Raw genomic sequence first — 27,904 nt, 5'->3', positions numbered from 1 at the left:
TTACCGTCGTCGAGGCTTCGGCCTTGGGCTATCCTCCTCCTTCTGCTCTCCCTCCTCGTCCGAAACAAACTCGAAGCTGAAAACTCGTGGTGCCACCTTTCGAGATGAGGGCGATCGTTGCTGTCTGCCATCATGAGCGCTCTGTGCCGGCGTCATCAAATCTGGCGATGCAGAGTACTCAGTGGCCATGTCGTCTGAAGCCGAAGAGAGATCGTAGCTGAGCGACGAGGTTCCGATCTGAAGTCGAGAGGAATTTGGCGGGGAAGGAGGTTGAGGTCCGCGAGGCTCCGGCGAAGCTGAAAACCAATCTTGCGCTTCCTCGGCAAACCCATGTCCGTCGTCTTCTTCCCCTTCCGATGTATTTGCTAGAGTCTCGATGTTCAGGGTAAGTGGCGTGATCGAATCCAATGTTCGCGAGATACCCGACGGGGTGAGACTTGGGGCGTTGACTTCCAGTGACGAAGCGTTCGAAGTCTGTCGTGTATCTCTTGGTCTCAGGTTCACCCTATCTTCGTCCAAGTCGCTCGTCACGGATTCGAAGTTGAAAATCCTCGGGGTGACGGAGCCTGGCGTACGAGTAGAAGGGCGGCGCGAAACTGCGGGCGGTGATTCATCGATCGACAGGCTCCGACTTGTCATGATAGGAGACTGGCCTGAAGGTGCGTGTTGCTGCTGCTGCCAACCCGAAATGGCGCTCAAGAGCTCATCGTACCGCTGTTCTGCTCGCTGCTGGGCTTCTTTAATCTCCGCCTGGGCGTTTGCAAGAGTGCTAATTGTTGACTCGATCTTCTCCAGCTTCCCCATTGTTGCACGATCAACTGAATTCACTCCTGGAGCCGCTGGCACGTCGAGATATCCCATTGAACGAGCCGCCGATGTCGAGTGGAAGCTGACACTGCTGGTTCTCTTGCTGCGCACTCTTTGGTCCGAACTAAAATGCGATGACGTTGACCTGGAGATTAACGACGAATTCCTCGAAGGAGAAAATGGCGGTACCGCGTAGCGTCTTAGCCCGAAGGATGAACTTGCTGCGGAGAAGCGCTCGTCCTCGGCAGATAACTCGGTGTCATGGCTCTCCTCCAGATCTCCACGCTTAGTGAGGGATAAAGCTCGATGCGTAGGAAAGAACGATACGTCCTTCTTGGCCATTCGCATGGCCAGGAACAGCTCCAACCCGTTGTACTCAGTTATGTTCTTCTTGCGAATATGCACGAACAGGTACAGGTAGTGCCACATATTGTGATCGCGCGAGATGTGATCGTGGAAACCTCGTTTCGTGGCTCGGTCGAACGTGTACGCGTCAATTGAGCAGATGAAGCAGCGACCATGCATATCCAGCATTTTCTCCTGGTCATCCGATCGCAGGGAAGCAAACGTGTCTATGATAACACCGAAAACCAGGTTCAAAAGTAACACGACGAGGAGGATGTTGTACAGCACGTCGAATGCCAGGCGACCATAGGAGTGTGCAGTTGAACCTAGCGGGAGCTGTCGAAGATAGCTACCCAGCCCTCCATCGCTTTTCAGTCCTTGGTCAAGACTCACGAGAAAACATTGGAACAACCGCTGGCACGTGTATGGTGCCCGACCATCACGCTGGGCTTGGGTTAAATCCTTGGCATCAGGCGTGTAATCTTCCCTAAAGAAAAAGAAGCCGACGACAGCGAACACGTACACCACGATCAAATACAGCAGCGTTGTCACTCCAAGCGCCTTAGCTGGGCGTGAGATGGATCGTAGCACGTTGTTCAGCTCCTTGTAACGCTCTACGACATCAAGCAGGAGGAAGGCAAAGTAGAGTTTGTTGACGTAAGACCCCAATATCGAAATGAAGATCTGCAACAGAGAGTAGATCACTCGAGGGCTTCGGATGAGAAAATAAATAGAGATGGCAAGTATCTCCAGCCGAGCACGAAGTCGGCCACGCGGAGACCCATACTGCATCCCACTGGTACTTGGCGCTTTTGTCTCCACCGAGGTGACACTGAGTGATACAGGGTCGGATTTCGTCGGCTTTGAGCGCTTTCGAACTGACGGCGGAAGAAACAAATAGTTGTACTCTTCTTCTCGTTCGCGCAGCGACCGCAACAGCTGCTCTGTATCTTGGAATGACTCGCGTTGTTTGCTGTCGGCGGGACGGTGGTGGGAACTACTAGCGGATCGCTTGGAGCGCTTGGCTTGTTCCTTACGATGACGACGTTTCCAGCCCTTTTTGATCAGTAGTGGTGCCGAGTTGAGCAAGTAGCACATGAGCACGATGCTGTACAGGATAATCAGAACTGTACCCGCCATTGACAATGCAGCATCGATCCACAAGGAAGGCCTCGGTGGTTCTACGGATCGCCCCCACGTGTGGATAAAGGTTACTTCGCTCGCTGCAAACGGCCGTGAATTAATCCCAGCGGCTCGATAAAACAATAGAACAACCAGATTGATAATAACCGCGCACACAAATGATAAGCGCTTGATCTGCTCCGACTTCCTCGCTATCCACGAAATGTGTCCGTGGTGCAGCAAGTGACTTTGGTGAGTCATTTCATCCACAAGCTTGTCCGAGCGTGCGTAGAAGTCCGACAATTTATCAGCTCCCCTGGAAACATCCCACACAAGTTTTTTCTTGGACTTGTTCGTGAGGCAAAAACAAATTGGGTGGACAGGAAAGTAAAATGGAATCAGTGCGCCCGTGTAAGTACTGTGACCTTGATCTGACGACAGCTTGGTTTCACCAAAGCCGACTACAAGTGGGCCTTCTGCCTTCTCACCAACACGACCAGCAGCTTTCGTACTGACACGACCTGGGGAATGCGTATCCGACGACCGACAATGATCCCAAACAACCTCGACCTTGGCGCACTTCGACTGGAAAAAATGAAATGCGTCCCGATACTCCGGCGAAGAATCGTGACTATCTGCTACCATCCCTGAGTGAACCTTACTGCGAGAGGATAGTGGTGGCTGCGAAGCTTGTGCACCTAGAACCTCCTCGCTGTCGGAAACAGGGATCCACCACGCTTGTTCCGGATATTGATCCGCTAGCTGCTGCAGCAAAATGTAGATGTTGAACCCCATGGTCAAGTAGAAATCCTTACTACACTTGGAGTTACCCGCGTAGGTGCCATGATTATGAAGAAAGTGCATGTACACTTCCACCAAATTCATCTTTAGCGCCTCGAAGTTTAACTCCTGCACGAGCTGGGTGTGCAGGACGCGGTCACTTCGACCTTCTAAGAGGCTAAGCAGAGTAATCACAATAGCTGCACGCAACTGGTGTACAGCCTGCTCTGAACGGAGGTCAAAGGAGTGTGTCAGCAGGGCATTCACAGCGCTAATAAATTTGTAGTTTGCCACGGTTTCCTGGGCTTCCACACACGGACCCTGACAATACTCGGTGATTGTTTCAAACAGTTGTGTGATGAGACCCATGTCCATATCCGTGAGAGCCAAATACGTATCCAAGAGAAATGATGTCGTCGACTCCACTAAGTTTGCCGAGACTGTAGCATGCGGCTGCGCGATTAAAGCGCGTTGTGCAGTCAAATAATGCCCTTCACAGAGAAGCTGTAGAAAGCGGAATATTGAGGTAATTGGTGCGCCCAGTCGTTTTGACACCCCTTTATCCGCTGCTCCGGGCACTTTATCTCCTGGCGCGTCAACATTGAACCCAAACATGGAATGCCGGTGGTGTAGCATCTTCAGATCATTAGTATCCCCGACGTTTTCCAATATATCTTCTGCAGTCGAGTCCCCGCGCGTAAGTGAAAGCGCACCGACACTAGCTCGATCGATACTGTGGATCAGTTTGCAGGCCTTTTCAATGCGGTCTTGGATCCGCTCGAAAAACTTCTCGTTGGCCGGCTCACTCCAATAGCTGCAGAAACTTTCTTGTACCTCAGCGTTCATACCATCCAACAATGCAACGCCAACTTCGATACTGCTCGCAAATAGCGCATCGCTATCACGCGATGCAATTAGCTGCACTACTAACCGCGTTACGCCGAGATGGTTCAGCTTGATTTGCATTTTGTGTCGCTCTTCTGAATCCCCAGCAGCGTAAATCATCCGGCAGAAAACATTGAGAAGGGTCAAATTCGTCTTGAGGTAGCTGGAGTCCTGTAGAGCTTCTACGTGTTCGACAAGCCGGGCAACCACGAGATCAAATGATAGCACCACATTTCTGAGGTGTACATGGGGATTGTACTCCTCTTTCATCGAGGTCTCAATACCTAGAATCCCTTGCACCATTTGATTAAGCTCGTCTCTCATGGCACTGTGGACTCTTGGGTTGGCTTGCAGCCACAATATAAACTGATCCAACTCGCTGAACTGTTGATGCTGGCGCACGAAAAAGTTTATCTCCTCCGTTTGCTCACCGGTGCTTGGTCCAACAGAGGCGTTCGAAGTTCGGCGCTCAGATAACGTTAAATTGAACAACGGCGCATTCTTCTTCTTCGGACTCGCGTACCGCAGTCCGCTTTTCCCAGCTCGAAGTCCTTTGTAATATCGTCTTGGTGAGAGACGATGCAGAAGCCGACCATTGTTCTTCGTTTCAATAGTCTCCAGAGTACCTTCAGATTTCATCACGCAATTCGGAAGCGTAGGCGACACTTCTTGTTTTGTTCCTGCATCTCCCCATGCCACAGGCGTAGTTTTGCTTAGACAGTCCAGCTTGTAAGACGAAGTTACCTTCACACGGGTATCGGTACGCTCTGCTCCATTGAAGTCCCTTAGGTTGTTCCCGTTGGAGATGCTGTCGCGGATAGCTAGGCCGAGGGGGCTGTCATCTTTGGTGTCAGTTAGCGAGGACTCCGGCAGTTCACCCGGACTTTTGCTACCTATTGACCCTAACGATGAGTCACTTTTGAGTTCTTTATCACGCATGTCAAGCGCCCACAGCAGCATGCCCAACACTTCTTGCTCACAATCCAATCCAGAGCAGTCGAGTCGCTCGCGATATTTGAGAGACATTGACCACAGTTGCTCTAGCGATGTTTGCACAGGAGCTTGATACTGTAGCACGCTTGGGCGAATTGTTTTGTCGACGACGTACACGAACTCCTCGAAGCTGTTGGCAGTGTCCTCTGCTAACTGCCACTTGCTCGTTGCGCAAACAAGCAGCAACAGCGCCACACAGCTGTGCATGCGAAACAGGTAGTATTGAGCCTCGTCATTGCTATCAACGAAACCAGAGAACTGCTGAATGAATGAGTACAGCGTCGGAACTACAGAATAAATCATCAAGTACAAGGAAGCCGATTCGAGAGGTTTCTGCGCAGACAAGCCCACCATTTTCCCCGCTTTCGACTTGTTCTTTCGGAGTGACAACGTCGCTTGACGATTCAAATCCTTCACTTGGATGTACACCAGGTACTTAGCAACTAGCCTTTCGCAGACTTGGGTAAGCGCGATCATAATTTGCACAAGATCATCGGCTCCTGGGGTCTCAATATCATCTGCGGCTAAGAAGACTTGGTCCAAAAAGCGCAACAACGCTAGGTGAAATCCTTCGGTACAATCATCGTGACACAAAAGATTGAGCACACTTGAAAGTGGTAGAATCTGTTGGCAAATCTCTTGCACCCTGGTGTTCTTCCCGGTAGCACACGCAGCGAAAAGATGAAGAAGTCGCACGTGATACTCCAAAGTTTTCCCAATATCAGCAATGCTGCCACGCTGACGGTCGGCTACCGTGTCGATGGTCTCACCAGCGCTTGATATTTCATCGAGTTTAGCTAGGGGACTGATTGACTCGAAGGCCGTAGAATGATGATTAGCATCCGCGTTCCCTCTTAAAAGGCTTGCACTCCTTTCCAGTAAATCACCAATCAGCCCAATGGTTTGTGTTGCATCATCAAACATTTGAAGCACCTTGGCATTCTCGAAACTCTTCACCAACTGAAAAAGTACCAGCAACTGATTCTCAACAATAGGCTGTTCATTGCAAAGCACGAGAGTTTCCAAAAAGAAAAGATATCTCGGATCTGGACCATCTTGAATCAAACGTCCAACGAAAATGTTGATCAGCTCAGTGGGTACTGCATTGTACAGTGGAAAATTGTCCGCAAATATTGCCACCAAAAGCTCCTGGGCAATCGGGAGATCGTGAACATACTCCGCTATCATCGTCGCGTAAGGCGCCACTAGCATCTGATTCTCAACGTCACCCATGCAAAAGACGCGCAAGAAGTGCATCCCCTTCCCGAAAACTCCTCGAATTTGATCTCTTTGCCGTTTCTGAAGCTTCGTTCTTGATCTTGTGGTTGGAGATCCTGGAGAATGTTGATCATCATTGTCAAGCGATAAATGACCTTCGTAGAAGTGAGCGCCATCAACCAGCATGTTCAGTACAAATTGAGCCGCCCTCAGATTGCGCAAAAGACGTCGTGCCTCCATTGCGATGGTCTTGTCGTCGGTTGCAGCCACGACTGCTGAAGCACAAAAGGGTGGAATCACCTCGTGGCTACTGGAATACTGACTTACGCGGCCAATGGTTGGACTCAACACGTATCGTTCAGTCTGGCGGTTCATCTTCCGGTTTGGAGGTTGTTTTTCAATGCTGATGTGTTGCATGGGTTTCCGAGTATCTCTCTCTGGAAGGATCGTTTGCTTGGGAGTGCATTTTGAATTTGTCGCAAGTAAATCTGCATCCGAGTTCGCGTCGTCTTCAGTAGACTCATCCTCACTCGTCGACATCTCTGAGGGTTGCAACTTGAGCTGCCGACGAATTCTACCTAACCGAGGTTCATCATTACTCACAGTGCCCTCCGTCTTGGTTTGCTCAATGACTCTTACCAACGATTGCAGTAGCTGGCAGACCGCAGATGCTCGCTCAAAATCAGATCTCGACGTCAAATCCATCCAGACCTCTGTTGTCTCGGCCAGTCTGCGAAGTTCGTCCACGTCACCCTTCAACTTGTTGTAAATAGTGATAGTTTCCTCAGAGACGAGCAACTGCACGGTCTGCAACTCTTTCAAAAATTGGTCGTGCTGGTTGTACTGCTGTAGCAACAACTCCAAGGCCTTCGACACGAGTGGCGGATACTCATACATGAGCATTTGCATGAAGACTGTTGCCACACTCCTCCGCCCCAATCGAGTTAGCGAGAGCTTGCATTCCATTGACTTGGATCCGAAAAGATAGACTGCAAGCGGGGATATTTTTTCGGGATGGTGTCCATGAGGTATGAGATCCAACGCTCGGGGTGGCACCGCAAACGCACCGGACACGGCTTCTCTAACTATGGCGTCATCGAACAGTGCTGTGTGAATTACGTCAGAATCACGAATGCGGGTAGGAGAACTCGATGGCGGGCCTCCATGGCGGGCTTGGAAGGATGCCAGAAGTGTTGAGATCAGAAAATCTACACGAATTTGGTCGACAAGGAGGAAAATCGCACAAATCTCGTCCTTTATCTCCATGACGACCCGATTAGATTCATTCATCTCGTGAACATCAACGGAATGTCCAACATGTAGATCGGCCTTGTGCATCAGTAGTTTGTTCAAGTGCCGATGTGGACTGCCGCCTGCACTTGTTGCGGCACTGCTAGTATCACCAGTTGAAGTGCGGAATGCACCTCGACCGGAAGTATTGTACTGCCTTGAAGCATCACGTTCTTTCGTTATGCGGATACTTGACATAGCTCCTGCGCCGTCAAAAAGTACCGCATTTTTGAAATGGGTTGAAGGTTGCGAGGCTACTCCCCACCCCGATCGTCGATCACTGTTTCCAGACACATGGGGAGTCATTCGCTGTTTCATGGTAGACGATGTGTGCTGATTTATCGGACCGGATGTCTGTCGTGGGTGAAGCGCCGAGGACACCGGCGAATTGTATCCTTTCTTCTTGAGTTCAACGATATCATTATCGGCATCTGGAGGTTCACGCACGAAATCGGTTCTTTCGTCTAGCAGGTCAAACAAGTGGACAACAAAACGAGATAGTTCGTCCTCGGTAGAATACATCCCAAACTCAGCCATCTTTCGAGAAACACGAATGATGGCAAGTGTCAGCTCGTTTTCAGGAATTTCGTCGATCGCAATCGCTCCTTGCAGTCGATCAAGATACGAGAAACAGTATCCTTTCAATGTCGAAAAAAAGGCATGATCTTCTGGAGAATACGCCGCGTTAGATAACCCAGGAAGCGCTTTAGCTGCATTCGCACCAATATCCGTCCAAATGCGAGTATAATTCGGGCAAGACATGCTCTTTTGAGGCTCACAATCAACATAGGCAACACGTAACAGGTCCATCATCACAGAACGCAATGAGCGCGCCAATGCGGGATCCATCACGCATCTCAAAATATTTTCTCGCGGGAACGCCGTCTGGATATACTCGATACTGACGTAGTTTCGATCCAAACACAATGACGCATATAGACGAAAAAGCCCGTAGCAGTATTGGCCAAGCGCGCGATGCTTGGCTTTCACGTAATATTCCTCATAGAATTTGGCGAGTGACATCCACGTTCCGCTGCCGGAATCCGCGTGTTTTGTCTTCGCCGAGCGATTGAACATTACTTCAATACCTTGATTGAGCTCCGACGAGTTGAGGTGGCTCGACGTACAAATTTCAAACCCAGTATCAGACGGACGAACCGGAATAATTACGTCATCCCGATACCCATTAGCTGGATTGAAAAGCAACTCGCAAATCGCTTCCTGCGTTTTTGGTACTCCTTTGCCCCGTGACGTACACAAGGCAACCAAAAACTGCATATAGCGGATAGACTTTCCTCGAGTGGCAATCAGCTCGAAGAAATTACGGATAATGCTCGAGTAGCCAGTGATTGATTCCACCAAATTGCGATTTTCCCGCAGCAAATAGGAGAGTGGCAACGAGGTCTGGAATCCATTTCCGAGCAGCTCTATCAACACTGGCATCGCAACTTTAACCACATAAAGCTCATTTGCCCGGTTCGCCCAAGATATGTGAAGCAGGAGGACATTGATCGCGGGGATGATACGATTGAGGCTTTGCATTGCAGCAGCATGCGTTTCTTGGCGAGATGCCGTTGTCGTACCACCAAAGGTGGTTTTGCGCCGTGGCTGATTATCTTGAATCGATCTCCTCGGAGAAACCAATCCCCTGGTATTAGGCGATATATTACCAGACCACATACCGGCCCCTGAATCTGTTCTTCGACGGACCGGTGACCCTCTCATCTCCAGCTCGTCGTTGTCCTCGCCTGGATCTCGCGACGAGTTCATGTACTCGTCATTGTATGAGCAGACTTCCTCGATGGAAAATGGCCCACCGTAGCATTGAAATGGCGCCTTTATCATTTCAATAAGCAACTCGATATACTGGTAGGTCCGAAACAGATTCTGGCGACATCGTAGTTGCTCCACAGAATCATCCTCGGCACTTGCACAAAAATTAATGAGATCGGCAAGTACACTTTCAAGTCGCCTGAACAATGCCACGGTGTTCTCACGTTCAAATCGAAAGAAGCGTTCGTCGTTGTGAATTCCTCGGCCAAATTGTTCCAAGAACAGGTTCAACGCCTGCTTATACGATACCAGCAAAAGAGTATCACTCACTTCCTTGTGAGGCACTGTAATAATCTTGAAGGCATCCTCATCCCGTGCACCGTGCAGTGTCACGACAGCAAACGAAGCACCCCCTGTATTGATGGTGCTTTTTCCGGAACTGAAACTGTGCGCGAGTGGCTTTGACGACAACCGAATGTCTGTCATAGTGGAAGCATGTGTATCAATAGAGTGAATAAAGCTGCTTGTCTTTTGGTGCTGAATCAACACGACATCTCCGTTTTCAATCTGCGTACTGGTAAGTTACAACGCAAGCCAGTTAGTTTAGTGCAAAAGGGTAACGAACAAGAAGACAGTGCAGCTTACTCTTCATCTGCAATAGCAGTAGGAACGAATCGAAATACTTGGGGCTGTTGTTGAGCCATCGCTTGAGCACATATGTGAGACGATAGCCGGGTGGGTGCACCCGAACGCGTCGTTGCACGAGGTGAATGTTGCTGTACCACAGCTAAGTACTTCCCTGTAAGAAGGTGACGGAGGGTGATTGTCTCCTTCCACTTTATCTGACCACCCTCGTAAACGGACACTCGCTCGACTTCCCACAATGAATCGGAGGAAAGCGCCTTGTTGGTACCATCTTCCTGCTCGCTTTCATCGCTGTATTGAAGAGTCACAGGACCCCCTGGCGAATCTCGAGCTTCTGCTCCGTTAAATCCAAGCCATGAACTGGACTCCAAGTGAAAAAGACGGATGCAAGATCCAGCACGAAGACCGTCATCGTTCTTGAAAAGTAAACTTGCATCACCACTTGCGGCAACGCTCTCGCCATCGAGACTATCATAATGAACTGCTCTCCATTGTGACGAATGAACACTTGAACCAACTACTCCAGTTGAAGCGGCATCAGACGCGTTTCGGTTCGAAACAAATAAGTTGAACGGTTGTGCTTCGGTTCCACCGGTCAAAATCATCTAATACAGCAAATAAAGCAATGTCAATAACGATCCACACGCATAACACCTTGCATATCGTGAACGATATTTGCGTACTTGGTCTGTTAGCTGCACAGGTGCACCTTTAGATCGCAGCTTAAACCGCGGCAACACGCTGAAATGGGAGCTAGGTCCACCGCTGTCTAGGAATACCTAAAACCACAGTTAGGATCAGTAAAGTACAAACATCTTTTTTACTGTGCGTACCGGGGCGTATTCCGATCCGCGAAAGGAAATTGGTGAGGGATCCAACGACACATACTTGCCACTTTTTGTATGCCGTAGTTGAATTGTCTGAACAACACAGCAGCACAAAAATCACTTCGTTAGCAACTAAAACTATTGCAATCCACTTTATAGGAAATCGCACCTGTCCATAGATCACTTGGGTGCCTTTCAGCTTCTTGTACATCATCGCATTCAACCGAGTTTCTGCCTCACTTTTAAACCGCAAGTTGTCCAACGTGTGCTGATTACTAGGTCGCCTTGGAGAATGCCCTGCTTCACCGACCAACGAGCGCAGTGCTATCGTCGCATCATACGTCATCTTTGGCACCACCTCGAACAAACAGTCACGAAATGGGCACGACAACAGTCGAAAACCTCCGTCTGCAAACAGCCTGCGCTCCTCCATCCCTCCCAATCCGAGTCTCGCCACCGGTGCTTCAGCTCCATAACTTAACTTCTCCAGCCTCACATCACGTGACGCGAACCCTTCTGCTGCCACCAGCCCCCCTCTGTCATCACACACCAGGCTCACCACCATGCCGTACTCCAAGAACGGCGATGCCGTGGACAGCAACCCAGTCCCGGCGTGGCTCTCAGCAGCCGCAAACATCGACACTGGGTGGTCTTCGTGTGTGATGGATGGCAGCTTCTTGGACGGGAAGTAGCCCAGAGGCGAGCCGATGACCGGAGGCGCCGCCATCTCCGCCGCGTCCACGTCGATCTTCAGCTTGCCGCCAAACGGCCGCGGCCTGGCCTTCATGGACCCAGAGCGCTCCCTCCGCCGCGGTCCTGCGCCTGGAGTGGTCGCCTCCTCCTGCTTTTGCTCCTGTTCCTGCGCCTGCGCCTGCTCGTGGGCGTCGATCTGCAGTTTCCCACTCAGCGGACGGGACTTTGGCGCCCTCACGGACACTGCACGCGGCTGCTGACGCAGCGACACCGGCGGCTTCTTGGCCTGCGGTGTCAATGGGACCGGCCGGGCGCCATCCATGACTGCGCTGCTGTTTCCAGCGTGAATAGCCTGCACGAGGGCGGTTTCAGGAGTGAATGTTTTTGGCGCGCTTCAACATCGCTATAATAGAACAGGAATCTTCCTGTATAAGAGTGTTGTTGTGTGATGTGACGCACATCGAAGTTGAAGTTGTTCTGAACAAGCGTCTGGCATTTTACTATGTACGTATGTACAGGTTGGGACCGGTTGATACCAGCAGCTTGATGGCAAACGCAAGAGGCGCTCGAATCGAGCGTCTCGATGAGATACGTGACGCTTTGGCGCTCGTGCGGCGACGATCTGAGAACGTGCGGGAAGCAGCACAGTGATTTGCAAGACTGGGGGGCACGAAGCTATTTCCTGCTTAACCTACACTATTCCTACTGCTCGCTACTTGCCAACCTACGACTACCCTACTTACGCATGACTTCAGGACTACAAGGAACTTCATTGGGGACGACGACTGCAACGGACCCGGCAACGGCGGGTGGTGTAGACGCGGGCGACAAGACGCTGCAGTTTCAAAACCCAAAGGCGCTCGCGCCTTGCTTGCCCTTGGCGACGTCCTCGAGGAAGCCCAAAATGACCGGCAGCAGGCCGCTGTGGTCGTCGGTGGGGCGGTTCTTGGGGCCCTTCATGTACTGGATGAAGTGGCCCATGCTGTGCTTGGCGTACTCCGAGTCACTCCTCCGGATCTGCTCAAAAATGTCCGAGAACGACGGGAACACGCTCATGATGAGCAGCATCTCACCCTCTTCGGGGTCGTCGCTTTCGACGATATCCAGCATCTTGTTCACATACTCTGAAGCGCAGCGCTCCAGACCTGCAGCGGACATGGGAATACATAACCACATCGTTAGCCGCGATCTTACCAACCTCGCCATCTCCAGATCATGTTCACCCTACCCAAGATGCCATCCCGCTTGACCTTCTGCTCCTCAAACTTGTGTTTGTTCTTCTTTGCGTCTACGACGCTGTTCTCACTTAACTTTGCCTTGCTCGCCTGGCAAGAGATCAAGAAGATTTTTTAATCCTCTCATCATCTGACCAGAAGAGCACCGGGCACATTAGATACCTCTAAATCAATCCTGCGCAGGTCCTCGTCCGAGAACGGGATCCGCGTCTCCGGCTCGGAGAAGTCCCCCGTCGCGAGGATATACTGCACGAGCGATTCTACATTGTATACGACCACGGACCCATTCCTCCGTGTGAACTCAAACTGCACACATTCCCCCAAAATAATCGAGTCAGCACTTCCCATCAAGCCTCAGCCCCGAGCATCCTGCGCGTACGCACCGTGTGCGGGCCCAGCTCCGTGAGCATGATGGGGTCGAGAGTGTTGATCACGACCTTGGCCTTCTTCTTGTCTTGCGGCGCGTCCAGCTTGTCGTCCTCGCGCGTCTTGCGCTTCTGCTGGCGGCTCGAGAGGCGCTCGCTGGAGCGCGTGGCCGCCGTCTCCACGCGGCGCACGACGTCCTCTTTGGCGTCCTCCTTGGCGTCCTCCGTGGGCGTCGCAGCCGCGGGCTTGGACGAGCCGCCGCCTTCCTTGCGCTGCAGCAGCGAGAAGAGCTCGGGCTTGGACAGGTGCATGTAGTACTTGAGGCCGCGCTCGTGCGCGACGGCGCGCAGCTCGCCCATGGACGGCGAGGATCGGGTCTCCATGGCGCTGGGGGCTGAGGGACGGGGCGGGCGAGCCTTCTCGCTTCTCGCTGGCCGCTGGATGTTGAGGAATGCGATGGGATGGTTTCGGCCCGGCAGGCAAACCCATATCAACCGGGCTGGCCGACCCCACGCGACGTCAATAGCATTGGTACAGTACCAAGTGTGCCTTTTTGAAGTCCAGAGTGAGCAGGGGCTGGTCTATGTCCGTCGATAGGGCCAGGTTAGCCCAAACTAGCGAAAACGGGGTGCCCAAACTAACACGCCGTCGGCGAACCTCCACAACCCGATCAATTTTGAACACGCAGAGCAGCCAAGGGCACAACGACAGTGAAAACCGGTTGCTGAACACGATCGAAAGCAGCTCGTATGGCGATCCGAAGAAAACAGATGCAAAAGGCATGCACGGCTCACAAGCTGTTCCGCCACGCTCTCGTAGGGCGAAAGCGAAAGGAGTTGGGGTGCCGGCCTTCCCATTCGTTCACAGAAATAACACATCATCCTCAAAAACGATAGCGCGAAGGCTGCTTGTCGTCTCTCCTATCACGATGGCATCAACTCTCAGCTGGCAGTTGTCAACTGCAACCAAACCTGCATGCACGCAGCTGCTAAAATAGGCCGACTCAGGCTAAGACGGCTGGTGATCCGCGGAATCCATTTGCATTGGCTGCCGAAGGCAGAAGCTCTGCCCATAGGAGCTGCTCGTCACAATTCGTTCGGAGCACTCTGTATCGAGTGAGATTAGCCTTAGTTCAGCATCCGGGACAGTGAATGTGAGTGTCTTGACAACGCGGAAATACCAGCTTGAAGTGCATTGGAACTTGTGCGACGGCGGAGAGTTATCACGTTACGCGGGACCCGTGTTGGCCCGTATTTTGGGCGAGATTGAAGAAGGCTGCTAGGGGGAGGGGGAGAGAAGCTCGAGAAAAGGGGGCGCCTGCACGCACCCATTTCTATAGCGGAGACCATTGCTCCGCGAAGGTATCTTCCACACGCGGCCGATGCATCTCTGCGGTCTTGGACCCGATCGTGGTTGTTTTGGGCTCAGCTATCCCTAACCCGCCGAAAGTTGCCTTTTCAGGAGTAATGGTCACTTGACCCCAGCATGTGAGCCTAAAAGTCCGGTGCTCTTTTCAATATTCCGAACTGGCTGCGTTGTATCCAAGAACTTGCGTCTTGCCTCGGGAGACAGCTCCAGGTTTTCAAGCGCTGTAGATCACTAACACGTAGCCTTGAAGTTATATTCTATTTAGACGCGGTGCATCTAGTTCGCGTCGCACTGCACCAACCTCGCCGGGGACAACGTTTCTCCTAATTCCGTGAGGATCTTTGTTAAGAGGAAGTACTGCCAACACTTTAAGTTGAGCGCGCCAAATTAGGCGAGATCCAATCGAAGTTGGATCCTAGATCCGCGTAATTTCTTCAAAGTAAACCACTTGACAGCATCTTGTCATAATTTGCTGACGACAGGTAAATTGTACGCAGCGATGGTGAGCAATATCCCGGCTTCTTGCTGGAATTCCAGCAGTGCTGGACCAGCACCCACGGAATTATCTGTTCCCGAATCAAAGTGTTCAAAACTGAAAAAAATTAAAACACTTAAGGTTTGGTCGGGAGCAGCTAGTGGTCAAGGATTATGCCTCCGTTTACCTGTACTCCCCAAAACTCGAATCGTGATGAGGTTAATAATCCTTCAAACAAACTGGTGATTTCACTAACGATCGTATCTGGCAGCCTCGAACACAAGAAAACACAACACTTAGTGATCCTTATCACGACATTGAAAGTTTTCCATCACTGCGCGAGCCTTGCATTTTCAAGCAAGGGCTTCTTACACCGAAATGAATGACATCACATGGATACAGTCCAGTCAAATGAAAGTTGAAGTTTTATTTGCTGAGCTGCATCGACAATTCTGCTCCACTTTTCATTCCTGCTATCCACGCTCACTCCCTCATGTAGAACTCGACAAGTGTGTCGAAGTGGTAGTGCTCAATCAACTGATAAAGCCGCGGTAGGTTCTGCTTTGGACTGGTGCCGCGGAACTTGCAAAGATCCACGTACAGGTCGGTGAGAATGCCAGCGAGATAGTTAAGGGCCTTGGGGCTGAGCTTGAATTCCGCCAGGATCTTCTCCGAGTTCTCGAGGATGTGCTGATACTCAGGCGCCATCCAGGCGGCGTAGTCTTCCTCGTGTAGCTGCAGCTCCTTGAGGCCATCAATGAGCTTGACCTGCGAAGCCAATGCGTGCTTGGCGTCCAACAGAGGGCGTAGGTAGCCCAACATAACTGGCACGCTCTCCTTCTTGATGTCCAGCGAAATGTTGAGCGTGGCCTTGCGCGCGGTAGCTTCCTTGGTGATGATTTCCTTCAGAATGGCAATCACCGACACGGAAGGTGTCGAAAAGCTGGCCTCCCCCTTACTATAGCGGCATACCAGTAGACTGCCGAGGAATGTGTTACGATAGCGCAGCGTGACTTCCTCGCTCTGCAGACGACCAGGAACCTCAGGCAGGCACATCGACACCCAATCATGTATCTGGACGAGCGAGAAGTCGCCACTGAGCTGCAGGGTGTTGGTCGCCTTCTGCAGTTCCGCCTCTTCACCCTCCGTGAGTTCGTTGACGCGGTGGTGCAGGGACAACGGCTTCACGTAAAACTTGATAGTCTGCGCTGAACGCGGCTGAGTGTTCGCCACTACTGTAGCCTCAACGTTGCCAAACTGGCCTTCAATAGTGCGCACTTGGAATTCCAGTCGATGGGTAGGCTCCAGGCAGCGGTACGTGGCCAAGAAGTGTGTGCCATTTGCAGGGTCACACGGGGACTTGCTCACGATAGCGAGGTTGCTCTCATTCTCGAGTAGATCCAACGGGACGGCTGAGTGCAACACGATCATCTGGATGCTCACTGGAATCTCAAGTGACACATCGTAAGCGCCCAGCGCTGCAATCAGCTGGAACTTGCTGTTCACCACCAGGTCTTCGGCCACGGGTAAGTACTCCTTTTCCTTGGCTCCCCGTTGTAAGCTCAAGCGCGCAATCTTGTCCTCGAGGGCGGCCACCTCCTTGCGCAGCTTGACGATGCGAGTCTCGCGCTGCACAGTTCCGCGTGATCGACCGTAGCTGTCGTCGTCATCGGGCTGATCCAGCGGTTCGGTGGTGAAACTGAGGACCCGGCCTGAGAACGTGGTGGCCACCAGCTCTTCAAACCCTGGCGTGGCCACGATTCCACCCTGAACACAACGAATACTATCGCTGTTTGCGTGCTCGAAGAGCTTCACAACATCCCCCGAGTTTGCATTGAACGAGTACACCTCCACACGACCATCATCGCGACCCACAAGGATCTCTGGGTGATCGTCCCGATTGATATCGAAGCACGCGATGGAGTTGATCGTGGCCGTAGACGGAGGCAAACCGGAATCTCCAGTGCCCCCAGACTCGTTGTTGCTCATACTCGAGGACAAAGACGTCTCCGACGATGTTTTCCACTTGTTCTTGAGCTTGTCCCCGTTGTAAGTGACGAGACCAAGGCCTCCGGCGGCTGTGCCATACAGGATCTGCGCAGGACCCGATGGGGCGGCGCCTTTGCTCGTCACTGGAGGGACCCGACAAAGTGCAGTAACAGGTGCCGCCACCGCTTTCTTGGACACCGACTTGGAATCTTTTGCAACGCGGATGTAGCGGTCTTGACACCCAAGCACTCCGTAGAAGTCCTGCTCGTGGTTGATAGGCACCACAAGGGCATCATTGATGCGATCGGGGCTAACGTACGAGTGCTTGTCGGAGCCATTGTCGTACTGGTTGAAGGTGAAGTCCGTGGTCGTCCAGAGCTGACTGTCGTAGGCGTGGATCTTGCGCATCGGCTCCGCCAGGTTGCTCTGGAACTTGAAAAACTCCTTGCCCTTCTTGCTCAAGCCGTGCACGTGCTGCCCAGTGGCAATGAACGCCTTGTCCTCGGTGCCCTTGCTGGTACCCATGGTCACACAGGCCACGGGCCCTCCTAGCGTCACGGACTTGTACACGTTCTGCGGCTCACCCTTCTTCATCTGGTAGCTCGAGACGACGCCATACTCGTCTCCGATGACGAATTTTTGCTGCATTACACCGATAACAGGAGTCACAGTCAGCAGAGGTCGCGGTGGGTCCTACACGCTAAGTGGGCGAACCTTTTTCTTCTTCTTGCTAACGGGGAGCAGACGCAACGAGTGGTGGCTCGCTATCGGCCCCACTTTCAGCAGCTCCGCCTGCGATAGAGACAACCCCGACATGCTTCAGCCCTGGAGTTCTCCTTCTGTTGCGTCGCTTCCCCTTCCAGGGATATCTGGATATGGCACGATTGAAAAGACGCGTGCTTCCAAGAGTCGAGCACAAATATGGCATTGGTTCTATTGGTCTACGACCACCAGAAGCTCACGGAGAAACTGGTGGAGAGCGATCTGACGTAGTGCCAGTACTTGGGAGGGATGTAGAGCATCTCGCCCTCGCGCAGGACGCACTCAACGTATTTGGCGCGACGGAACTCGGGGAACTGCTCGTGGTCCGGATCCTCGACCTGCACTTGGCTCGTGTTCGACAACAAGCCTTCGATAGGGTAGAGCTTGTCGCTCTCCTCCGGTGCGTACAGACGGAGGTACTTGGCACCGACAACTTGACATAGCACGTTGTCCTTGGGGTCGAAATGCAGGGGCGACACGGTGCCACCGGGACCGAACCAACTGTTGATCGTAATATCCTCCTCCTCCCCATCATCTTCAGTGCCTTCAACACGCTTCACGGTGCAGTAGTCGGGGGTAACGATGTCGCGCCCCAAGGCTGGGATCTGTTTATGAAGCAAATGCATCAAAATCAACAAGCCCAAGTTCAATGCAGATCGATCGACCGTACCTGATCAAACAGGCGGTGTTGGGCCAGGTATCCCAACTTCCTCGAGGCCGCAGGTTTTCCATCAGCATCCTTGTCCGACGGAGCAATAATATGCCGATCCAGGAACTCGTTCAAGGTCATGAGCTCCTGCCCCCAATCGTCCCCTAGATAGCTCGAGCCAATCTTCACTCATAACGGGCGACGTGAATTTAATACAAACCACTCTATCAACCAAGTCAATGTCGTCTTACCTCGACAGGAACCGTTCGCCTCCCGGCGACTCGACGAAGGTAGCGCAAGTTCTTCCAGGCTCGGTCGGGGCCCACGGCACGTCCTAGCGCCGGCCAAAACTCCATGGCACCCGTAATAACCACAGGCCCGCTGGACACAAGAAATCATCGTCGTCAGATACACGTAGCAAGTAGCCTGGAGCCATTCTGCCCAGCAGCGCAACAGCAATCCAACCACGCACTTCTGCAGCATCACGTCGCGCCGGAACTGCTCGAGCGCGGGCATCTCGAGCCTGCGCACTGGGAACGCCAACTCCGGCGCCGCCACCCCATCACGGACGTGCTCCGCCTCCATCAGCCGCGGCCTCTACAATCACAAGACCAACATGAGCTCCGCGCTCCCAACAGCAGCACTTACATGCTCGCGCACCTTGAAGTGCCGCGACTCGATCTGCTTGAACATGGCACGTCATCCCAGGAAGCGCAAAGCTCGTTTAGCACCAGACCACCGAAAACGCAATGGCCGCTGAAGGCCATCCTCATTCCCAGCGTAAAATTCAGTGGCAAAACGCACCGACTCGAGCTCGTCGCCTTGAAGCTGCTGCTCGACGCGCGCAATGAGCGCGTGTGTCTGCGGTGGCGCGAGCGGCCCTGCCATCATAAGACACTGCAACAACAGCGGAACCAGATTAGCACACGTCACAGATTTCAGCGGCTTCTCACTAAATCCCGGCATAAAAGCACGCGACCTCGCATTAAAACGCACCATGTCGAGCATCTCCAGGCATTCCGCGGACTGGTGGCTCCGCAGCAGACAGCTCGCCTGCAGCACGCTGGCGAGCCCGAAGGCCTGGCGCCACACGGGCAGCACGCTCTTCCAGCTACCACAGTGCAGCTTCTCCCAGCTGCGCTCGTACGCTGCGGCGGCCAGCGTTTCCAGCGGTGCGCCGGGCTCCGATCTGGCCGCCCGCTGCAGCAACTCGGCCACTGCGGCGCCTCCCGCGTCGTGCAGACCTGCGCTCAAGCAGTGCAGTATATTCAGCGCATTATGGCAAAATATTGCTGCAATGCAATGTGCATCGACGCACGCTGCAGGAAGAGCGGCGCCAGCTCGAGCTCCGCGTCCTCGGCGTCCACGGCAACGGCCAGCTTCATCATCTGTAAGTAAAACGCTAAAACGTAGGCTTAATTCGTCAGCATGTCACTGTTTCGAGTCGTCCACCAGCAGCATCCAATCTGGCCGTTTACTGCCCAGCACCCCATACATTTTCCAAGTGAAATGCCGCTCACGTTGAGCCCAACGTGCCAGGGCGAGGGTTGCAGCTGCTTCGATTGCTCTGGCCCGTCATTGGTGATTTTGCGCCGGAGGACGCAAGCAAAGCGTTCGGTCCCCAGCTCAGGCACCCGCAGACTTCTGGAGATGGCGCTGCGCAAGGCGTCCACACGAGGCTCCGAGGCCGCGCGCTGGCAGCTGCTGCGCTCGTACACGGCGCTGTCCCGCGCGCAGTTCCGGCAGGCGCCGGCGCCCGCCGCCTTCGCGCGCTCCGAGCCGCTGTCGCTCGCGAATTCCGGTGTGTTGACAGCGCCCGCGGGCGCCAACTCGCTGCTGCTGGACAGCGCGCGCTTCATGTCCCAGCGACCGGCACGCCGCCGCAGCAGCAGCGGAGGCGACGTCAAGACGGAGAGCGCCGAGAAGCAGGCCGCCGCCACCTCCGCCACCTACGAGATGCTGCTGCAGCGACTGTACCAGGTGAACCGCTTCTCGGCCGTGAAGCTCGGGCTCGAGAACATGCAGAAGCTCAACGCCGCGTTCGGAGACCCGGCCTCGCAGTTCGAGATCGTGCACGTGGCCGGCACCAATGGCAAGGGCTCGGTGGCCTTCAAGGTGGCCAAGGCGCTCGAGCGCTCCGGGTACAAGACGGGATTGTTCGTATCTCCACATGTCGCGTGCTTCCGCGAGCGTGTGCAGGTCAACAGCACGCTCATCTCGGAGAGCGAGGTGTGCGAGGCGCTGTCCGAGATCTTCAACATCAGCGCGCAACTGCGGATCCCCGCCACGTTCTTCGAGATCACGACCATGCTGGCCTTCCTGCACTTCGCCAAGCAGGGCGTGGACTGCGTGGTGCTGGAAACAGGGCTCGGCGGCCGACTGGACTCGACCAACATTGTGAATCCAGCGTTGTCGGTGATCACCTCCATTGGCCTGGACCACACGCGCATCCTTGGCAACACCCGCGAGGCCATCGCTCGCGAGAAGGCAGGCATCATCAAACCGAACGTGCCTGTGGTGGTGGGACCCAACGCGCCTGTGAACGTGATGATGGAATTTGCAGCGCGGAATAACGCTCCGCTGGTTCGAGTGCCGCTGCAGGCGGAATTCGACGAAGACTACAACGCCGAGAACACGGCCATTGCCCGTGAAGCCTGTGTGCAGCTCAACGATCTGCACGCCTTGCAGACTGGTGGCCCCCGTAACTCCAAGGATCTATGCGTCGACTTGACAAACAAGAGTGTGAACGCGGCACTGGAGTCACGGCCACCGTGCCGCTTCCAAGTGCTGCACGTGATGCGCCCCAATTCCAAGGAGCGCAAGGTAACCGTGGTGTTGGACGTGGCGCACAACCCGCAGGCCATCGACCGGATGGTGGGGCTGCTGCACAAGCGGTTCCCCGACAAGAAGTTCCGCTTCGTGTGTGGCTTCTCGGCAGACAAGGCCATTAACAAAGTGCTGGACAAGATCGCCGACGTTGTCCGCGAGACCCACCCAGACGAAAGCGACGAGGAGCTGCACGAGCGCATCCACCTGGTGAAGGCCGACCACCCTCGCGGCGCCTCGCTGCAGGAGATCAACTTGGCAATTGCGAACAGCTGCATCGATGGCGAGCAGAAGCGCGGATACAACAGCATCTCGAGCATCAAGGAGGGCGTAGACTCCGCGCTGGCCGCTTCGCGCGCGTCGTCCGACGACGAGGTGGTCGTGGTGTGCGGCAGCGTGTTCCTCATGGCGGAGGCGCGCCAGGCGCTCGGCCTCAAGGAGCCCATCGACAGCGCCGCGCTGAACGCCGTGGCCGGGTCGCACCTCTCGACCCCCGAAAGCCGCCTCGCCGCAGCAGCCGAGGAGGCCGTGGCCGCAGCCACCTAAAGCGACGAGTGTGTGTGTTCTGTGCCGTTAGGTTAGGGAAAACTTATGGATATTATGAAATTCTCTTAGCTTATGGATAAGTTAACACGATGCAGTTCACTGGCAGCCTGCAGCAAATTCATCAAAAAGGCAACAAGTTGTTGCCGTTGAAGTTGCCAGCGAGAGTGAATGTATCGCTGATTTTACTCAATTTCGCTTCTGATTGGCCGGAGCGGACCTCTCCACCTCCCTCCACGTCACAACTGAAAAAGATCGCAAAGAGCCAAGTGACAATCACTCTCGCAGCCATGGACGAGTACAAGAAGAGCGTGACGGCGGCGGGCGCGGCGCTGCTCTCGGAGCTGCCGCAGCGCGTGGCGCACGTGCAGGCGCTGGTGCAGCAGCACGCGGCGGAGCGCTCGCCCTCGGCGGTGCGCGCCAAGTTCGCGCAGGCGGTGCTGGCCGCGCCCAGCGCCGTGGGCTCCAACGGCGGCGTGCAGTCGCTGCTGGCGGTCGTGGGCGACGAGGTGGCGAAGCTGCTGAGCGCCATCGCGCAGCTGCAGCTCTGGATCCAGCTCCAGGTGCCTAAGGTCGAGGACGGCAACAACTTTGGCGTGGAGGTGCAGAAGTACGCGTACGTGCAGCTCAAGGAGGCGCTGGACAAGTGGCAGAAGACGTGGGACGCGCTGGCCGACTACAGCTCGGCTCGTGCGTCGGCCGTGGAGAAGCTCAACGCCAAGGCCACCTCGGAGACGAGCACGACGACCACCGTCACCTCTTCGAAGGGTGGCAAGGACGGCGACGAGGAGAAGAGCGTCACGGCCAAGGTGGAGAAGCAGAGCAACAACGGCAGCAATGCGGCGGAGGACGCCGTCGCTGCCGTCGTGGAGCTCGACGTCAAGTGGTACTTCAACTTGGTGCGCGCCCTGGAGGGCGTTCGCGACCAGTACGCTGTCACGGCGGACGTGATCGCCAAGAACCAGGAGAAGATCGAGCTGCCCCGCGGCAAGAACGACCGCGCGGGTTTCAACATGTTCTAGACGCAATCACGACGGAGGTACCGATGCAATGAGCAAGCTGTCTGTAAGGTCTGATGCGGACTGTTTGGAGAGCCTGTGCCTAACATCCAGGCCTCTGGGGGAGAAGTGGTGAGTACGATTGCTGAGTTGACAGGCAGTCGACGATTAGGAAACGTTCTCGTCCCGTAAAATAATCGAGGGGCGTGAAGCAGATCTTGCCTGCCTTAGCGCCTCAGCGGTAAGAACTGTTTTGCTGACCCAGTCTGCGCGGTTCCCGTGTGTTGCTATTCCGGGCTTTTAGGGCTGCTATTTATTAGTTTTGTTGTTGCTGTATTCAGGATGCCAGTCATTCTTTCACTGCAGTAGCATCGAATGCGTCTGAGCGCTGGCGATGTCCTCCCTCTCATCGCCAAGGAAAACTAATGCGGGAAATGGAGTGGTGCTTCGATTACACCCTCGTGGTCCGCCGCAGTTGCACATGAGCCACGCACCACCGCCCCCTGGAGCATCAGCAGGTTATCCTTACGTGCCGGTGCCGCATCGATCGCGGATGTCACCTCGACAGGTAAAGCTGCAGCGGATGGAGCCATCCCCTCCGTACACAATTGCGATTCCCATGCGTGATCAAGTGGCGACGAAATTCCGTCACGAGCTGTTCCAGTTTCATCAATTGTTGCGGGATGCAATAGACGCCAGTCACCAAGAGCATCGACAACCTGCTGATGGGCAACGCTCTGCACGGTTCTCGGGGGACCGTCGTATATTGGAACTTATGACTAGTGACCGCGGCGATGCCGTGCTGAAGGAGTTTTTCGTACAATGGCGACGTTACCTGAAAACTAAACGGGTAGTAGAAGATTCCCCTCCAAGTGATGAAGACGACGATGGGACAATGCTTTGGAGCGTACTGGAAACCTTTTTCGCTAACCTGCCACTCGTGGTGTCGGAGAGTGATGCCGAAGGTGCTAGCAGTCCGAAGGCATTCTTACGCTATGCCGATTCGCTCAACTCACTACGTGACTTATTGGTCTCGCTCCTCTTTAAGCACTCGACACATTCTGGAAATGAAACATTTGATGGCGACAGCGATGAAGAAAGCGATTGCGGCCTGGATTCGAGCATTGGTCTGGGATTCGGCTTGAACTTTAAGTCTAAACGGGGAAACGCGCGGTCATCACCTCGCTCTCCACGGCATTCAGCTCCAACACAGCGGCCTAGAAACCGCACGCCATTTTACCTATATTGTCAGCAGCTAGAAAATGAGTTGGAGCTGCTGCGTCGGCGAGTTCCCCACAGAAGGCCACGCAGCCCGGGAGTGATGGCAGAAATTTTAGGCGATGTGGGCCTCCTACAGGATAATACGGTCATGCTGCTGCTAGATTTTTGGGGGCTACCTCACAAGGAGCGCTTGGCATTTTTCTGCCAGATTGCAAGTCAAGCCAACGAGGAAGACGCTAGCGCCATCTTGCACGTCTTTCTGGACAACTGCACTACCCAGACCTTTCTCCAGGTGTGGGAAGCACTACAGCAGTCACCCCAATTCCAGAAAATGCTTCGAGAAGCGAAGCTACAGCTGGAGCCAGCAACAAACGATAAAGCAGCGACCGCTAAACCTGGTGACATTGGTGCAGTGAACGAAGGTGAAGAAACTCCCAAGCCTGCAGTTCGGCGCGGATTGTCACGACGAGGTTTGTCCAAAAGGCGGGATCGACGATCGACAAGATTTGTGGATCTTAATGATATAACCGAGGCCTACGATTTCAATGAGGATGAAGGGGAGAGCTCGGAGGAGGAGGAGGGGGTCGAAGTTAAAAGTACTCCTCGTGATAACCACCGTGATAGCCCACGCTTTCAAAAGATCACGATACGTGAGCGAGGACGTCTTTCACTTTCAGATGCCAATGATCATCCCGATGAAGAAAATCTTAGCGGTCGGCGTGGCTCGTTTAAACGTAGCGACCGCAGTCGCCGTCAACTCAAAACACCCATCGACAGAGAATCCATGCCGCTATTGGACTTACTCCACAGCGATCTCACCGAGATTATCAAGATGGAGGACGGCCCCGACGCGCATATCATGGACGCAGTTTGGCAACTGCTCGAAGCACTTGATGGTCGTCGGATGCACGATTCAAGGAGCGGCTATCACCGCCGCCACTTTCCGGTACCCGCACCCACAGCAGTCGTTCAACCGCTGCCGCAGCAGCAGGTAGCAAACCCACGAGCGGCGTTGCGTACTCCACTCTCAGCCGAGCAGCAATTCCTCATGAAGCTGGATCAATTGCAATCTATGCTATCTACGCTTGGAGATGTGCGCGTGCACACAATGAGCACGGAGACCATTACCGGTGCCTACAGACGCATTCCAATCTTGACGAAACTGTTCGCAGCGCTTAGTGACACGAGCTTGGGTGCTGCTGGTGTCGACACTGAAAGTGGAGCTATGTCGAACGTTGTTAGTAACTACGGCAAGGCGCAGCACCTCGTGAATTCCTGGCAAGCAGGGGCCCCGAAGGATAAGGCTCTCACTCCACTGCCAGCAACACCAGAAAAGCCGACTATCCCAAAAGAAGACAAAGTCCGCGAAGATGTTGAGGCCATGGGTATGCTGCTTGTCAAGTTCAGCAAGTTTGTGCGCAGCTTGGCCCCACTCGTCGACAACGAAGACTCAGCACCTAGTAGTGAGAGCCGAAGCGATGATGTGTTGCTTGTCATGGACCTCGCTGACAAACTGGAGCAAGCTGGTACGCTAGCAGAAGTCCCTGTGGTATTGGGAGGAGGTGGTGGGAAGCGCCGTCTCTCGCTAGCGGCAGACAGAGAATTACCGATCATACTTGCAGTACAATCGCTGGCGCGCGGCAACGATTTGGAGGATGTGGCAAGATTAATTGCAACGGCAATTGGAGCTAGAATGACCCGCATACAAGTTCCTGCGACTGAAGCGATTTCTGAGGAGGAGGAGGAGGACGTGGGCATTGCCATAGCACTGGAAGAGGATGATGAGGCTATGAAGATGGAAGAAGACGAAGAGGTGATGAAGATAGTCAAAAACCTCCGACGGTCTTCGGGAAAAGCTGCTCAAGACCAGGAAGCTCGTGACCAAATGCAATTTCAGAAAACCCAAGGAAGGACAATGCAGCAGTATTCAAACGAAGATGAAACTGCTACACTACGACAAGGTAATGGTGACATTCCTACAAACATCAAGAATGTATCAGCAGCAACACGAGGCGCCAAACTCTTCAGCGTGGACATCCTATTGCGTATCATCAACCAGGTGCGTTTTGAGTATTATCTGGTGTTGTAAGGCATGACGTCTAATGCTGTGATTGTTGCTTTTTGCTTAGTTGTATCGGGACAATTACGAAGGCATGGTGTCAACACTGCATTATGGCAGTCGACGAATGGAGTTTAGCGAGTTCATCTACGATTGGCATATTCGAAAGTACGGACTCAAGGCGCTTGCCCAACGCCACCTACTCAAGCTTATTCAGTCGCTTCGCAAACACGAGAAGATGTTTCAGTGCCACCTGTACGTTGATCGTGTTCTCTGATTGTGGCTACCCTTTTTCCTCTTGCTAACGTTAGATTCTTATCTAGGTGCTTGCGGTTCATGGGCATTCAGATATCCTCTTCATTTCTCCGTTTTTCATATCTTCATGTTGTCCCTATTTTCCTAGATTGTGGGTTGCAGCACAGTTTTCCTTGACAGTCTTGACTCGCTTTTGTTGCTGTTTTGTCGCTGATTCTTTTCCACAACCCGTTAGGTTTCCACGAGCACAAGTTTGTATTGGTACGGCGGCGTTCAAAGTTTATCTCTTTGTTATTTCCAAGGTGGGCAACGCTGACGCTTTGTTGAATCTTTGCACAGGGACTGCTAAGTCGCTGGTCTCTCGGGACATTCTTAAGCGGCTCAAAGCATCGTGTAGAGATTCCTCATCGAGAGTTCAAGATTCGTATAACGATTGCGATATCCACGGTACAAGAAGCCTTACGAGAGAGGTTCGGTGCATATGCTCGAGGAATGGATGCCCTAGCGGAGCGGATTCGGACTAAGGCTCTTCCTCGCGACGAAGAGTTTATACGGGAAAACGATCTGCTGATCCTTTGCGTCGAAGAGTTCGGATCGCAGCGAGCACTACTTGAAAAAGTTCTCGGAGCTGTATATCTCGCCGGCGATATCAACGGAGATGGCAGTCTTGAGTTTGACGAGTTCGCATCCGTGGTAACGCACCTGTCTCCCACGATCGACGACCGGTTCTTGCAAAAGGTATTCGAAGCGGCACATGACTACTCGAAGCCAAATCGCATCTCATTCGCGCGATTCCTGGATGTCATCTTGCTCGAGCGTGTGCTGAATCCGGCACCTCTCATCGCGAGAGCCAAGGCTGCAGGAGCTGGCAGTGCTGGAGGAACGAGCTCGGCAGCGAATGGAGGTAGCTTCCACCCGCGCAACAGTACGATTAAAGCTGTAGTTGTGGACGAGCAGGAAGAAGTGTACCAGTTTGAGTTGTTACGTGAGACGTGGGCTCATGACCGCGAGGCTGTGCAAAAAGTCCTGCAAACGAGCATCACGCACGCTCCAACCGCGAAGACGTTGAGTTTCCGCGTCGCCTTCCTGGACCAACTACTGAGTCGGCGTGTGGATGCCAAGACAGCGTGGCTGTGCCACCGACAGATCATGCGCGAGATAGCGCGCTACCAACACCTGGATGCTGATCAGATCGCTGGGCTGCGCTCGAAGGAGCAGCAGTTCAAGAAGACTGTGCGCGCCATTCGTAATGCGCAGTTGCTTCGCACGATCTTTGCGGTGCCTTCAGCTAACAAGGATACTGACGAAGCCGCCAATGCGGAGGTGCCTACTGTCGATGGGTTGGAGCCACCGCAAGTACCAGCGAGCTACACGGCGGCGGTGCAGCTCTCCTTGGATGTACAAGCACCCGGAGCGACCAATGTGGCGGATGTGGCGGCGCTGGAAAATGAACTTCGCGAGACTTTCCTGGAGCGAGCGGATGAGGGAGCGATCGAGGACTACATGGCGGCGATGCAGCACTTGCGTCGCGTGAGTATCAACCAGCAGTCGCTGCAATCGCTGTTCGAGTCACGCGAAGAATCGACCTTGCTGCGGACGGAAGGAACGCTGCAGGAAGGGGACGAAGAGAGCGACGCAGAGGAGGACGACCACGACCACGAGAACAAAGAGGACGAAGCGGAGGTTGCGTAAAACCAGCAAACGTCATTAATCTGAAGTTGAAGTTGTTGATTAAAAAGACCCCTTGCCTCGTCTCATGGACAGTTGCTTGAGGCAATTG

General features: G+C 53.7%; 7 protein-coding genes across 7 annotated transcripts; 3 read left to right on the top strand and 4 right to left on the bottom strand.

Moving 5' to 3' along the window:
* Positions 1-11,700, bottom strand: PHYSODRAFT_308549 (hypothetical protein; the record flags this gene model as incomplete). The annotated part of the gene is made up of 8 exons (XM_009516103.1): positions 1-509; positions 576-3,690; positions 3,772-5,085; positions 5,539-8,105; positions 8,568-9,367; positions 10,560-10,623; positions 10,688-10,778; positions 11,155-11,700. The coding sequence occupies 8 exons, from the start codon at positions 11,698-11,700 to the stop codon at positions 1-3; spliced, it is 9,006 nt and encodes a 3,001-aa protein (XP_009514398.1).
* Positions 11,701-12,221: 521 nt separating this feature from the next.
* Positions 12,222-13,362, bottom strand: PHYSODRAFT_467578 (hypothetical protein; the record flags this gene model as incomplete). Its single annotated transcript, XM_009516102.1, has 4 exons — positions 12,222-12,523; positions 12,607-12,703; positions 12,776-12,919; positions 12,997-13,362. The coding sequence occupies 4 exons, from the start codon at positions 13,360-13,362 to the stop codon at positions 12,222-12,224; spliced, it is 909 nt and encodes a 302-aa protein (XP_009514397.1).
* Positions 13,363-15,228: 1,866 nt separating this feature from the next.
* Positions 15,229-17,627, bottom strand: PHYSODRAFT_538781 (Bardet-Biedl syndrome-7-like protein; the record flags this gene model as incomplete). The annotated part of the gene is made up of 2 exons (XM_009516101.1): positions 15,229-17,453; positions 17,526-17,627. The coding sequence occupies 2 exons, from the start codon at positions 17,625-17,627 to the stop codon at positions 15,306-15,308; spliced, it is 2,250 nt and encodes a 749-aa protein (XP_009514396.1). The 3' UTR covers positions 15,229-15,305.
* Positions 17,628-17,752: 125 nt separating this feature from the next.
* On the bottom strand, positions 17,753-18,738 carry PHYSODRAFT_472104 (hypothetical protein; the record flags this gene model as incomplete). Its single annotated transcript, XM_009516100.1, has 4 exons — positions 17,753-18,178; positions 18,244-18,405; positions 18,474-18,603; positions 18,695-18,738. 4 exons carry the CDS (start codon positions 18,736-18,738, stop codon positions 17,753-17,755), a joined length of 762 nt encoding a protein of 253 aa, XP_009514395.1.
* Positions 18,739-19,872: 1,134 nt separating this feature from the next.
* On the top strand, positions 19,873-21,594 carry PHYSODRAFT_320963 (hypothetical protein; the record flags this gene model as incomplete). The annotated part of the gene is made up of 1 exon (XM_009516099.1): positions 19,873-21,594. The coding sequence occupies one exon, from the start codon at positions 19,873-19,875 to the stop codon at positions 21,592-21,594; it is 1,722 nt and encodes a 573-aa protein (XP_009514394.1).
* Positions 21,595-21,850: 256 nt separating this feature from the next.
* PHYSODRAFT_553779 (hypothetical protein) lies at positions 21,851-22,832 on the top strand. Its single transcript, XM_009516098.1, has one exon. It carries the CDS (start codon positions 21,882-21,884, stop codon positions 22,611-22,613), a length of 732 nt encoding a protein of 243 aa, XP_009514393.1. The 5' UTR covers positions 21,851-21,881; the 3' UTR covers positions 22,614-22,832.
* Positions 22,833-23,142: 310 nt separating this feature from the next.
* PHYSODRAFT_471290 (hypothetical protein) lies at positions 23,143-27,816 on the top strand (the record flags this gene model as incomplete). Its single annotated transcript, XM_009516097.1, has 10 exons — positions 23,143-23,419; positions 23,471-24,208; positions 24,257-24,318; positions 24,451-25,560; positions 25,708-25,869; positions 25,940-26,124; positions 26,193-26,275; positions 26,360-26,385; positions 26,464-27,028; positions 27,068-27,816. 10 exons carry the CDS (start codon positions 23,143-23,145, stop codon positions 27,814-27,816), a joined length of 3,957 nt encoding a protein of 1,318 aa, XP_009514392.1.
* Between the last annotated feature and the right edge of the window lie 88 nt (positions 27,817-27,904).

The sequence above is a fragment of the Phytophthora sojae genome, assembly GCF_000149755.1.
Source record: "Phytophthora sojae unplaced genomic scaffold PHYSOscaffold_1, whole genome shotgun sequence".
Taxonomy (NCBI): Eukaryota; Oomycota; class Peronosporomycetes; order Peronosporales; family Peronosporaceae; genus Phytophthora; species Phytophthora sojae.
The sequence above is the reverse complement of the archived record's forward strand: the minus strand, read 5'-3'. Positions and strand labels throughout refer to the sequence as shown.